Source organism: Sapajus apella, unplaced genomic scaffold, assembly GCF_009761245.1.
Source record: "Sapajus apella isolate SASKATOON/1434 unplaced genomic scaffold, GSC_monkey_1.0 scaffold14, whole genome shotgun sequence".
Lineage (NCBI taxonomy): Eukaryota > Metazoa > Chordata > Mammalia > Primates > Cebidae > Sapajus > Sapajus apella.
Window position 1 is genome coordinate 11331743 of NW_022436954.1, and position 13794 is coordinate 11345536.

At 43.9% G+C, this 13794-nt stretch overlaps 1 protein-coding gene across 6 annotated transcripts in view; it reads right to left on the minus strand.

The window, feature by feature from the left end:
- Positions 1–13794, minus strand: part of STX3 (syntaxin 3) — a 50181-nt gene that overhangs the window by 11934 nt on the left and 24453 nt on the right. For all 6 annotated transcript variants that reach the window (XM_032283311.1, XM_032283313.1, XM_032283312.1 and 3 more), the window contains exons 3-5: positions 5299–5398; positions 3497–3571; positions 1565–1632 (exon numbers count right to left, since the gene is read on the minus strand). In XM_032283311.1, coding sequence (XP_032139202.1) covers positions 1565–1632; positions 3497–3571; positions 5299–5398 — 243 coding nt within the window. The remainder of the gene's footprint in view (positions 1–1564; positions 1633–3496; positions 3572–5298; positions 5399–13794) is intronic.

The following is a 13794-nucleotide window of genomic DNA, read 5'->3' on the forward strand; positions in this document are numbered from 1 at the left end:
TCTACAGCCACATGGACTAGTAGCATTTTTGTGGCACAACGCTTGCATTCTAAAACTGTCAGATCCCCTTCCCACATGTCATACTTACCAAAGATCCTTGAGTTCTTATCCTAAACTCATCTCCCCAACTTCTCTTGCTTCTAAGCAGATGTTCTCTCAATAGCCCTGGATGCCTAAGCTAAAACCTTCCTAAGAATTTGTATTCCTTGCTCACCTCTCAGCATCAAGCCCTACTTACTGGTTTTTCCTTTGGAAAATCACCAATATTTATACTTTTCCAAACCCACTTCCACCATGCAAATTTAGACCAATACCATTGCAAAAACCTAACGAGGGACCTTCCAGTCCCCTGCCTCCTTCCCACTTGTAAACAGTTTCTAAATGGCTACCATAATAATCCTCCTAACATACTGCTACCTGAAGCAAATGCCTGTAAGTTACAACATCAGATCCAAATTCTCTAGACTGCTCCTCAAAGACCTCTAGAATGTGGCACTATATTATCTACTAAAAGTTATGTGCCCACTATCCCACAGCAAACCTTTTCTTTCAGAAAGCCTATTGTCTTCATGTCTGCCCCTTATGTCTACCCCCGACCACTACCAACCACCACGACCACTACCAACCACTGCTGCCAACACACATATACATGTATACCCTACTCCTGACCCTGTACCTCTCAGAGAAGGGAAACTGCTTCCTGAGCCTGCTCACGTTGGCACTCTGGCCCAGCCTCCTCTAGCAACCCCCAATTCTTCCTGACATCTTTGGATGCTGAGAGCACCATGCATGTGTGGTTTTTTGTTTTGTTTTGTTTTGTTTTTTGAGATGACATCTCGCGCTGTCACCCAAGCTGGAGTGCAGTGGCACGATCTTGGCTCACTGCAACCTCCGTCTCCCGGGTTCAAGCAATTCTCCTGCCTCAGCCTCCCAAGTAGCTGGAACTACAGGCATGCACCACCATCCCTGGCTCATTTTTGTATATTTAGTAGAGATGGAGTTTTACCACATTGGCCAGGCTGGTCTCGAACTCCGGACTTCAGGTGATCTGCCCACCTCAGCCTTCCAAAGTGCTGGGATTACAGACATGAGCCACCGCACCTGGCCACATGTGTCTTCTTATCCCATCCTCCTGCTGGGTCTTAGGTAATAGCTTTCTATGTCACTTGAATGGCATGCCAGTTCTTTAAAACAAGGATCATATCTTTGATGACCCCTAAAGTGCCTAGCTCCAAACGTGTCAACAAATGACTAACAATCATTAGAAAGAAGATATTAATTTCCTCTCCTGTAAAACAAGGAAGCACACTAAATCCTATGCTGTACTCTAGGAAGCCTGAAGAAGCTCTTCAGGGGCCTCCTTAAAGAAGAGGGTACAAGAGAGGGGCCAGAAGGGCTGGACTCTGGCCCTGATGCCTATTTCAACCTGGAAAGCTCCCCCTCTACTAGTTCTTAAAACTGAGTTTCAAATAAGGACTGTATTAAAAAAAAAAAATCCTTCCACAGTTAAGGAAAAATAATAAGAGATTGGACTAGATAATCGTTAGACCAGGAGAAGTCTTACCTGGGATTTCCGAATCCGAAGGTCTGCTGATGACCTGACCTCATCTTCTTCAATATGCTTCTCCATGCCTAAACAGGAGAGGAAGGTTATATTCACAGTCTATCTCCTCCTCCAAGAAATGTGCTGTTCAATAAAACTTCCTCACTCCTTCCACAAACCCCAGACCATGGAGATGGAACAACAGGTAGGTGTCACCTCAAAAGGTCATCTCCCAGGTGAGCCACAGGACGTGCATTCCACAACCTTTACAACGACCAGATTTTGACATAACAATTAACAGCACGGGTTTTGGTCACCAAGGGACTTAGGCGTGAATCCTTGCCCTACACTTACTAGGTGTGATTTTGAAAAAGACACTTAACCTCTCTTAATGGACCTGTTCTCTCATCTGTAAAACACAGTAACAGTCCCTCCCTCACAATACTAATGTGAAGATTAAGTCAGAAGACACATAAAGTGCCTAGCACAGTGGCAAGTGCACTGTCACTGTTATTCCTGGAATCTGCTGCTAATGACCCCTCCAATTAAAATAGTTACTGCAATTTACTTGAGGGGAATAAATGGTAAACTGGGCTAAGCAATAATGCTTTCTCCTCTGATCAATAGCATGCACGCACCAAATACACTGGGCAAGAATGCAGGCTATCGCCACAGAACTAAGTAAATTTTCTGGGCCCTGGAAGAATTCAATCTATGACAGTAGCTTCATTGAACTATCCTCTCCCAAATGGGGAAAGTAAGGGTTTGAGAAGGTAGTATGCCTAGCCCACCAAGAAATATCTGTAGACTGAATGATATCTCTTGCATCTATATATCTCTAAAATGACTATTCAAATGTTTGTAAGTAGCTGGGCATTGTGCCTCATTCCTGGAATCCCAGCACTTTGGGAGGCCGAGGTAGGTGACTCACTTGAGGCCAGGAGTTTGAGACCAGCCTGGCCAACATGGCGAAACCTTGTCACTACTGAAAGTACAAAAATTATCCAACTGTGGTGGTGCATGCCTGTAATCCCAGCCACTTGGGAGACTGAGGCATGAGAATCACTTGAACCCAAGAGGCAGAGATTACAGTGAGCCAAAATTGTGCCACTGCCTTCCAGCCTGGGCAACAGAGCAACTCTTTTTCTTTCTTTCTTTTTTTTTTTTTTTTTTTAAGTATGTAGTTTCCAGGGAAATAAGACCAATAAGAGAATAGTTGACGGGCTGGGCACAGTGACTTATGCCTGTAATCCCAGTACTTTGGGATGCCAAGGCAGGTGGATCACTTGAGGTCAGGAGTTTCAGACCAGCCTGGCCAACATGGTAAAACCCCATCTTTACTAAAAATACAAAAATTAGTTGGGCGTGGTGGTACATGCCTGTAATCCCAGCTACTTGGGAGGCTAAGGCAGGACAATCACTTGAACCCAGAAGGTGGAGGTGGCAGTGAGCCAAGATTATGCCACTGCATTCCAGCCTGGGGCACAGAGTGAGACTCTCGCTCTCTCAAAAAAAAAAAAAAAAGAAAGGTTGAAAGGCTAAGTTTAAGAACCAGGACCAAGTCACACAACTACTCAGCAGCTAGAAGCACATTTTTATTCTCATCCTCTAGCTTCAATTCTGGACTCTTTCAAGTACAGTGAGGATTTAAGAAAAGGTAACTTTCTGGGGCTACAATGGATCATTGCAGGGACAGAGCCCAAACCACAAGCAAAGATGGGCCAAGTGGTGTCACTTCCAACAAGAGTAGTTTCAGTTCGGAAAGCTGGACACTGAGTGAGCTGGGGTCTCACTCTGTCACCCAGGCTGGAGTGCAATGGCACGATCTCAGCTCACTGAGATTGGGTTCAAGTGGTTCTCCTGCCTCAGCCTCCCAAGTAGCTGGGATTACAGGTGCGCGAGCTGAGACAGGCGGTGGTGGGGACTGCCTTGTTCCCTTTGTTCCCTTCTTACTCTTCAGTTTGTTGCGGACGTTGTTGGCCCTCTTCTTAATCTCAGTCGTGAGCTGCTCTAGGTCATCCTTGGTTTCTGGGTAAATAAAGGCAGGCAGAATCCATTAGAAAGGACAGGGCTGATTTTTTTGTCAGCTACAGCAATCATAACCAGAGGAGGGGAGCTTTCTCAGGCATCCACTGCCCAGAACGGTATTTAACCCAGTGCACTCCCCAGAATCTGTCATTAGAATCACAGACTGCTTATTTTTTAAAAGGCATTTTCCAGGCACCCGATCCCAGTACACAGAATAAAAACACCCAGAGTTGGAACCACAAAATCAGCCCTTTCAACCCTCCCAGGTAATCCTGCAACACATAATATTGTGAGAAATTTGCTTTTAGAGGGAAGAACGTACCATGGGGGCTTCAGTTGAGAAGGTTCTAGGGAGCTTATGGGGAAAAGAGATTTCAACCAAGGCTAATCAACTTAAAATGAGGCAAATACTTATGACATACCTACTACACACCCAGAGCAATCCTAGGTTGTGTGGAGCAAACTAAGTGTTAGCTAGAACCATTCATTCAAAGGCCATCCTTCAGCCCCTACTACAACTTTGGAACAGAGCTAGAAACTATGGAATCAGAAAGAAGATCTAGACATTTCCTGCAAGGTGTTTAGAGTCTAGTGGAGGACAAGGGAGAAATAAGTCAGCAGCTCTAACATGCAGCGTGGAGTAAAGTATGAGTTCTGGTCAAGGTGTGCACAGCATGGAGGGACCTGGAAAAGCTTCTAAAGACAGAGGTGAGCAGGACTGAGTCTCAAGAACTGTGAGTCAGCCAGGTAGAGAAAGAGACTAAGAGCAGGAATCTCACGAGAAGAAACCATAAATAAAGGGTATGAGTGAATAGGAAATGTCTGGGGAACAGCCAAGAGTTGGTCTGAATGAAGCGTGGAGAGCAGGAAGAGGATGGCAGGAGACAGGCTGGCTGGGAGGACAGGAATGTGACAAAGACAATTCCCACATGCTCTGCTAAAGTGTTCCCACTTCAGTCTTTAGGTAAATAGGGCCCACGGGAAAAATCAAAGAGCGGAATGACAGTGTGTCAGGTTTGTTCCCTGTTCTTAGGAACTGAAAATATAGCCCTAAACCAGCCGTGTCCAGCCCTTGGAATGCATGGACTTTTTTTTATCTGTGGTGGCAGATATCAGGAAAATTATGTACAAACCTTTCCTTTAGCTCATCAGCTACAGTTAGTGTGTTTTATGTATGGCCCAAGACAATTCTTCCAATATGGCCCAGGGAAGCCAAAAGGTTGGACACTCATGCAAACAGTTAGGGGAGGAAAGTTTGCCTTGGTGGTGGTAACAAACAAAAGTTGAGGGATGGAAGGGATTTCTGTGAACTTGAACCATTTTGGAACACCTTATAAGAAAAATGGACTTGCTCTAGCAAGGTTTGGAAAGGGAACTGGGAAAAGCATTTCAGGCTGGGGAGATAGTACAAGCAGAGTCTCAGAGGCAGGACAGGGTACGGGGTGTGTGAGCAGCAGAGAGAGTCGTGGCTAGTCAGGAGAGGGACTAGCTGGGAAATAGGAAAGTCTCGCTAAATGGTTCGAGTGGGATCATGAAGAGGAAACCCTGACTGTGGTCAGGCAGTAGGAGCTCAGGTAAGATAAAGGAGAGGGAAATGATATAATATGGACACTAGTGCCCTGTAACTTGTACACTCCCCTGCTGCTCACGAGGGCAAGAAAACAAGGCTGGCTCAGCCACAATGAAAGGGTGATTGTTGGGTGACTCAGTTCTAAGTCAACACTCACTTGGCTCTGGAATCGGTGCAGAGAGAATGATACTGTAGAGTTTCTTAGCCTCCTCCACATGTTCTGAGATCTTGTCAATGTTAAGCCGAGTTTCCTCAACCTATAATCAGAAAGACAATAACCTTCATCATCAAAGAGGAAGTATAAGTCCATGGTTGAGGTTAATGCTTGGCAGAGCTGCTGGTGAAAGCTGCCCATCTTCTGGGTTTGTGAAAGAAGACGATGACTTAAAGTCCTCAGCTGCCCAGTGAGTACCCTTTCCATGGTCAGATAAAGTCACCACAGCAGGACAGTCATTAAAAATCCATACTTGTTGCTCCCTGAGAGTAATACATTCGCCCACTTTGGATGGAAGGATTCAGGCCAAAGCCAACAAGAGCTAGAAAAACCCATGAAGATGTGGCACATATACACCATGGAATACTATGCAGCCATAAAAAACAATGAGTTCACGGCCTTTGTAGGGACATGGATGAAACTGGAAGCCATCATTCTCAGCAAACTGACACAAGAACAGAAAATCAAACACCGCATGTTCTCACTCATAGGTGGGTGTTGAACAATGAGAACACATGGACACAGGGAGGGGAGCATCACGCACTCTGGTCTGTCAGGGGTAAATAGGGGAGGTACAGCGCGGGGTGGGGAGTTGGGGAGACATAGCATGGGGAGAAATGCCAGATACAGGTGATGGGGAGGAAGGCAGCAAATCACACTGCCATGTGTGTGCCTATGCAACAATCTTGCATGATCTTCACATGTACCCCAAAACCTAAAATACAATTAAAAAAAAAAAGAAAAACCCATGAAGAATGATCAGAGGGGGACAATCAGCAGACTTAGCAGGCAGAGCCTTAAGCCCTAAAAAGTGGGAACAGAAAAGTGTTAGGATGAGGCTGGGCGTGGTGGCTCATGCCTCTAATTCCAGCACTTTGGGAGGCCAAGGCAGGTGGATCACGAGGTCAGGAGATCCAGACCATCCTGGCCAACATGGTGAAACCCCATCTCTACTAAAATTCAAAAATTAGCAGGGCATGGTGGCGTGTGCCTATAATCCCAGCTACTCAGGAGGCTGAGGCATGAGAATCACTTGAACCAGGGAGGCAGAGGTTACAGTGAGCCAAGATTGCAACACTGCACTCCAGCCTGGGCAACAGAGTGAGACTCCATCTCAAAAAGAAAAAAAAAGGAGTGAGGAGTGAGGATGAAGGAGAGGGAAAAAAGGAAGGAAACAAAGAAGTGAAAGGAAAATAAATCTAGAGAGTAAAAAACACAGAATGAGAGGAAGAAAAAGAAACAGATAAAAAAAAGACAAGGAGAGAGGGAGAGAGAGAAAAAAAAGAGGCACTAGGCAATAAAGGTCTCAAGAGAGCCCGAGCTTCTCCAGGACATATGTTTTTGTACTAACTGATTTCCTCAGATGATCAGGACCCAGAAGCTCGAGCTGCAGCCCATTTCTGCATTATTTCTAAGGCTCCTGATTGTACAAGTTTGTGGGTATCATAAAATATTTCCATTAGCATTTCATTCCCAGATAGAACACCTCTACCAGACATTCCTGCGTGAACTCTGACTGCAGCCTTGGCTCCCCCTCCACAGGTGCCATGCCACTGGTACCATAGCCCTGCTGCAGTGGAAGCCGGCGTACAGGGAGCAGGGCAGGAAGGAAAGACTTCAGCACCTGCAGTGTCTATCTGCTTCACTCTCAAAATGAAGGGCACATCAACATTGCAACAATTAACAAACAGAAATCTTGTAAAATGTCATACAGTAGGATCCTAACATCTGAGACGCAACAAAAACACAGCTCAGCGCCTATGCAGCTTCCAGCATCCCTCTCTTCCTGTGGACAATTTACCTTTTTTAAAACCTGATTATAACTCTTCCTATTGAATAGAAAATAGGAGAGGCCAGGCACAATGGCTCACACCTGTAATCCCAGCACTTTGGGAGGCCAAGGCGGGCAGATCACTTGAGCCCAGGCGTTCAAGACCAGCCTGGGTAACACAGCAAATCCCTGTCGCTACAAAAAATACAAAAATCAGCCAGACACAGTGGCATGCACCTGTAGTCCCAGCTACTTGGGAGGCTGAAACAGAGGATCCCTTGAGCCTGGGAGGTTGAGGCTATGGTGAGCCACGATCATGCCATTGCATTTCAGCCAGGGCAACAGAGTGAGACTCTGTCAAAAAGAAAGAAAAGAAGAAAGGAGAGGAGAGGAGAGGAGGAAGGAAGGAAGGAAGGAAGGAAGGAAGGAAGGAAGGAAGGAAGGAAGGGAGGGAGGGAGGGAGGGAGGGAGGGAGGGAGGAAGAGAGGGAGGAAGAGAGGGAGAGGGAGGGAGGGAGAGGGAGGGAGGGAGGAAGGGAAAGAGCGAGAGAGGGAGGGGGAGAAAGAAAGGGAGAGGGAGAGGAAGAGGGAGGGAGGGAGGGAGGGAAGAAAATGGGAGAAATAATACTTGAGCTCTCTAACTCTCAAATCAGTATTTGTGCCACTTGAGCACAGGATTCTCCCCTCTATAAATATATTGGCTTAGATGTACTGAATTTGAGAGTAGAGTCACTTGCTTAAAGATGTAGAATAAAATTACGATGTAATAATGTCATGGGAGTATAAATATACACACAGGTAACTACCCAAATATTTGTGAAGCATTTTAACAGCTTGCAGAACAACTAATAAGACTGTATCAGTAACATTATTCAAACAAGGAAACAAGTTTAAAGAAATCATAGGTCGCATCGCTGGTGGTAGGGACAGCATGCAAACAGTGCCCTCCACATTCCAACTGGGATGCTTTTTTCCATTAGAGTTAATTTTTTAAATTATCTGTACTGTTTTACTTTAGCAGCATCCCAGCCCTACTCAACTATAAAAAGGGCCTCTGTTACAACCTATGAATACTCAGTGATATGCTTTGGCTCTGTGTTCCCATCCAAATCTCATCTTGTAGCTCCCGTAATTCCCATGTGTTGTGGGAGGGACCCAGTGGGAGGTGACTGAATCATGGGGGCAAGTCTTTCCCATGCTGTTCTCGTGATAGTGAGTAAGCCTCACAAGATCTGATGGTTTTAAAACAGGAGTTTCCCTGCAAAAGCTCTCTTTTTGCTTGTTGCCATCCATGAAAGACATGACTTGCTTGTTCCTCCTTGACCCCTGCCATGACTATGAGGCTTTCCCAGCCACGTGGAAATGTAAGTCCATTAAACCTCTTTCTGTTGTAAATTGCCCAGTCTCCAGTATGTGTTTATCAGTAGCGTGAAAATGGACTACTATACCCACAGACTCCAGGGGTGTGACCACATCAGAAGCTACTGGCCCCTCTTACAACTCATGTCATTGCATCATACCATGTTTCCATTTCCACCACATGACTGTCTTGCCAAGGCAATTACAACGTTTTACAGGATTGAGGGGGAAAAAAGGCTTTCTAGAAGAAAACACAGTAACCATTTTTAAATGAGTTTATCAAATTTTAACAAGCTATGAAGGACTTAGATTTTGCATGTTCAATGGATTGGTTGTCATAGAAATTCCGTTATCTGGAAAATAATTTTATAAACTGAAGAGTATCCTGACCCAAAGTTTAGTCAATGGTAGAAACACAGGAAGAGATAGGAAGTTTCTAGGATGAGACTGCCAGGCCTCAGGCTCAGTGTCACTACAGGCATTTGGAGACTTGATGGCTGATACTCATCCTGCCCTATGCACAGAAGAACTGATCCTGGGTGCTCTATCCTCAACCTGCCTATGGGACTTCCCAGGCCCAGTGAGCACTCCATTCCATTCCATTCCATCCCACCCCCCCTCCACCCATTGTGGCTGGTCCCTTTCCTCTGTCCTCATCAATCTTTCTATTGGGAGGCATTTCCGGGAATTTGATTTCACAGCAATTTAGTCAGTTCACCAAAAGATCACAGGACCTTTTAGGGACTTCAAGATGGGCAACTGGCCAACCATAGAGCTTTCTTTTTTTGAACTTCATGGCTTTGCTTTTTCTTAGAAGTACTGGTTTCCTCTAAGGTGACTTTCTGAGTATTTCATGGTGTAAAGTCGCAGCTACATGTGATTTCCTTTTGTGCATTTGCCAGATAACCAAAAAATCATGAGGAGAGTGGAGAAAAAGGGTATAGGAAACTAACAAGTGCCCAATCTAAAAGTTTAAGGGCTATTGCATGTGTTTGTTTGGGTTAAGTATATTGACATCTAACATTACTCTAAGTATTCATATATTTAAGAACTAAATTGACTGAACATATATTTGTATCAGAAACAATGCTATGCCCTTCACAATACTTCTATGAGGCTATCATCATCTCCTTTGTATACATATGAGAATACCGAGGTTCAAAGAAGTAGAGAAACTTACTCCAGGTTATACTGCAAAAAGAGGCAAAACCAAGGCTTGAACTCAGGAATATTAAACCCGTCTCCTAAACCAGGTAAATGCCTACGGAGGGCTCCTATATCTTCTCTCCCAAGTTCATGCATATTCAGCCTACATCAGGTTAAATGCATGTTCAATCCACTGGTCTGGGAGAATAGATCAGTTGCCTTTCACAGAGATTATGTTCCTTATTTCTCTGTCTTCTCACCGCAGCTCGCTATAGAAAGCTTTTTACACAATGAGCCCTCAAAAAGTACTGTTGACCAAGGAAACCAATCTAAAAGTGTTTTTTCTAAATCACCATGCAAAATTTGTAGCTAACATATTCCCAGTGGCTTCTCGTTGTACATTGTTCATTCAAATGTATTTTCCTTTTCTTTTTTTTTTTCTTTTATTTTTTTTTTTTTTTGAGACAAAGTCTTGCTCTGTCACCCAGGTTAGAGGGCAGTGGCATGATCTTGGCTCTCTGCATGCACCTCCTGGGTTTAAGCAATTCTCCTGCCTCAACCTCCTGAATAATTGGGATTACAGGTACACACCACCACACCCAGCTATTCGTGTGTGTGTGTGTGTGTGTGTGTGTGTGTGTTTTTAATAGAGACTGGGTTTCACCATGTTGGCCAGGCTAGTCTCGAATTCCTGACCTCAAGTTATCCACTCACCTCAGCCTCACAAAGTGCTAGGATTACAGGTCTGAGCCACCATGCCCAGCTTACAATGTACTTTTCAATGCTTTGTTAGTAATATGGGAATCCAGATAATATAGGATTTAAGGAAATAAGATCAAACAGACTAGGTTCAAGTTTTTGCTCTATTTCTCTCGACAGTTTTATGAACTTGAATGCACTCCTTAGTGTGCCTAAGCATCAGTTCTCTCATCTGTGAAATAAGAATTATCATAATACCCACTTTAGAGTTTTTGTGAAGATTGAATTAGACAATACATGTCAAAAGTTTAACACAAAGTACATGCTCAGTAAATGTTAGGTGATGACAATGATAAACACAAAAATGCCAGCAATTTCTGCACATTTATCACATGCCAGGCACTGTGGAATGCCTTTACAGGCATGTCTCATTTCATCCTTACAACAATCCTGTAACAAAACAGTCTTAACAAAACAGTCTGATGTCATCAGTAACCACCCAAGGAAATCTAAGGTCAACATCCAAGTCAACAGTCTTCGTGCTCCGTGTTGCCAAATATAATTACCATATTATACTAATAACCATAATCTAACTAAAAGGAAGGAGTTATTTTCAAGATATGGGTGGCCTCTTCCCTCTGGACCTAATTAGCCAGTGGAATCTAATTAGACAAGGAGAAGCAGAGAAAGCACTACTTTGTATAACTGGCAGGTTATATGGGGTAAGATGAAGGCTAAGCAAAAAAGCTTTGGTTCTTCTCTCTAAGAATTAGTCTCTGCCTCTCCTAAACTCCCACATACCTTGTACCTCTAGTTGAGCATTAATTCCTGCATATTTATGTATTGAAAACTTATTCTGAGGTGATAATTCTGAGTTGATAAGAGTAATGTGACTCTAACTGTCAAATAAATGAGCACTCCTTTTCACAATTTATACCCCTTTACTTTCCCCCCAAAATGACAGAATCCCAAACAGTCTTCATATGTGAGCTGCTCAGTCAAGTCCTCTTTAATTTGTTTGCTTCTTTGCTTTAGAAACAAACACTGATGAAAAGGGAGGGAAAAGACCACCTTAGTCAACCAAGCAATGATAGTCAAGTTCCCAAAGGCGTTTTATCAAGACCAGGACTAATGTTTCAATTTTTCTTTTACGAATGAAAAGAATGATCTCAGATTTATACTGACCAATGAAAACAAGTATTCAGAGATAATAATCTCAAGTAAATTAAGTGTTTTGGGGCTTTGCATCACTCAAAATTTAGTCAGGAAAGTGAAAACCTATCTAGTTATTTTAATCAAAGTAGTATAATACAGGGATTGTTTATGCAGGGATGGAAGGGTCAAGAAGCCAAAGAGAATTTTGGTTGGGCATTCTGAACATTAGCAACAGCAAGTCAGAGGGAAAGAGAAGGAAGGTAGGGTCATCAGAGACTAAAGCCAGAGCTGTCCGATGGGGACCAGACCACAGTGGAGTTGACCAGAAGAACTGGGACCATGGAGGCAGGGTCTATTGAGAAAGAGCTGAGGCCATGAAGAAGACATGTCTGAGGAGGAGACACAAGGAGGAAAACCATGAGTCTTCCCTCCTTGAGTCTTCCCTTCTCCTTGAGTCTTCTGCTAGTACCTCACTGTCTTAACCTGTTCAGGATCCCGTAAGAAAAATACTATAGCCCAGGTGGCTTAAACACACAGTATATTTCTCACAGTACCGGAGGCTAGAAGTCCAGGATCACGACACTGGCACATCTGAGTCTGGGGAGGACCCTCTTCCTGGCTTGTAGACAGCCTTCTTCCTGTATCTTCACATGGCTGAGAGAGAGATCATCTTTCTCATGTCTCTTTTTATCAGGGTACTAATTCACCCTCATGACCTAATTACCTCCCAAAGGCCCTACCTCCAAATACCATCACATTGGAGATTAGAGTACAGCATATGAATTTCAAGAGGACACAAACCTTCAGTCCATAACACTCTCCTTGGTCAAGTATACCAAAGCAATTGGCAGGGGAACCTGGGAAATGTAGTTTCCTGCAATACAGAGCAGAGCACAGGAAGGACAGTAGAGAATGGACCCGAGTGCAAAATAGGCAAATGACTGACAAGGGCCTGCCCCATTGGAAGAGCCCAGAAATGCAGAATCTACCAGTTAGCATGGTAGGTCATTGTCATCCAATACTCTACTTAAAGAATTAAAAACTATTTAACCTGCTAGGTTTAATGTCTGCATTTCCAAGTTGCATTCACTTTGAGGTTCATAGTTCTAACAAAATCAAGCCTACCTAGCAAATCCCCATGCTTCAAGACTGGTCGCCTCACAGCTCCTCTAGCCAGGTATTGCTCCACCCACTCCCAGCCAGGCTCTGCTGCACTATGCCCACAATTAACCCACCCTTACTTCTCTCAGAACTGATTCAGACCCCTCAAGTGTTAGGACCACATGTTGCTCAACTTAGACTACTTGATTGATATTCCTCAGTGTCAAGCATGTGAGGTCACTCAGTAGACATTTGTTGAATCAATAAATGAATACAAGTAACCGCAGGAGACAAGCAAGCTTCTTATATCATTGCAAATGGTCTCTTTTTTTAAGCATGCTTCTTATGGACTGAATGTTTGTATTCTCCTGAAATTAATATATTGATGCCTAATCCCCAGTGTGATGGTACTTGGAGGTGGGAACTTTGGAAGGCATTCAGGTCATAAGGGCTCCTGTGTTTGGTGCAAGAAGAGGCCAAAGAGCTAGCTTGTTCTTTCCACCATGTGAGAATACAGCAAGATGGCAGTTCACAACCCAGAAGAGAGTCCTCACCAGAACCTGATCATGGTGGAACTCTAGTCTCAGACTTTCAGCCTCCAGAACTGTAGGAAATACATTCTTATTGTTTATAAGCCATTCAGTCTATGGTACTTTCTCATAACAGCCTAAACTAAGTCAGCATTCAAAAAAAGCAAACTTTCAGCCAGGCATGGTGGCTCACGCTTGTAATCCCAGCACTTTGGGAGACCAAGGTGGATGGATCACCTGAGGTCAGGAGTTCAAGAACAGCCTGACCAATATGGTGAAACCCCACCTCTACTGAAAATACAAAAATTAGCTGGGCATTGTGATGGGCACCTGTAATCCCAGCTATTTGGAAGGCTGAGGCAGGAGAATCGCTTGAACCCAGGAGGTAGAGGTTGTAGTGAACTGAGATCGCACCATTGCACTCCAGCCTCGGCAACAAGAGCAAAACTCCATCTCAAAAAAAAAAAAAGAAGAAGAAAGAAAAGTTTCATCCTTGTTAATAGAAGTTCCGTGTTAGAAAACGTACTGTGAAAAATTAAATGCTAAGCCAAGTTAAGCTGGTTTCTTACAGGACTCCTTAGAGCTTTCAGTAAGTTAACATGCATTTTAAGTTTCCAAGAGAAGAAAGGATTAGAAAGCATTTCTCAAGCATATTTGATCACAGGAGGCTTTTTGCATC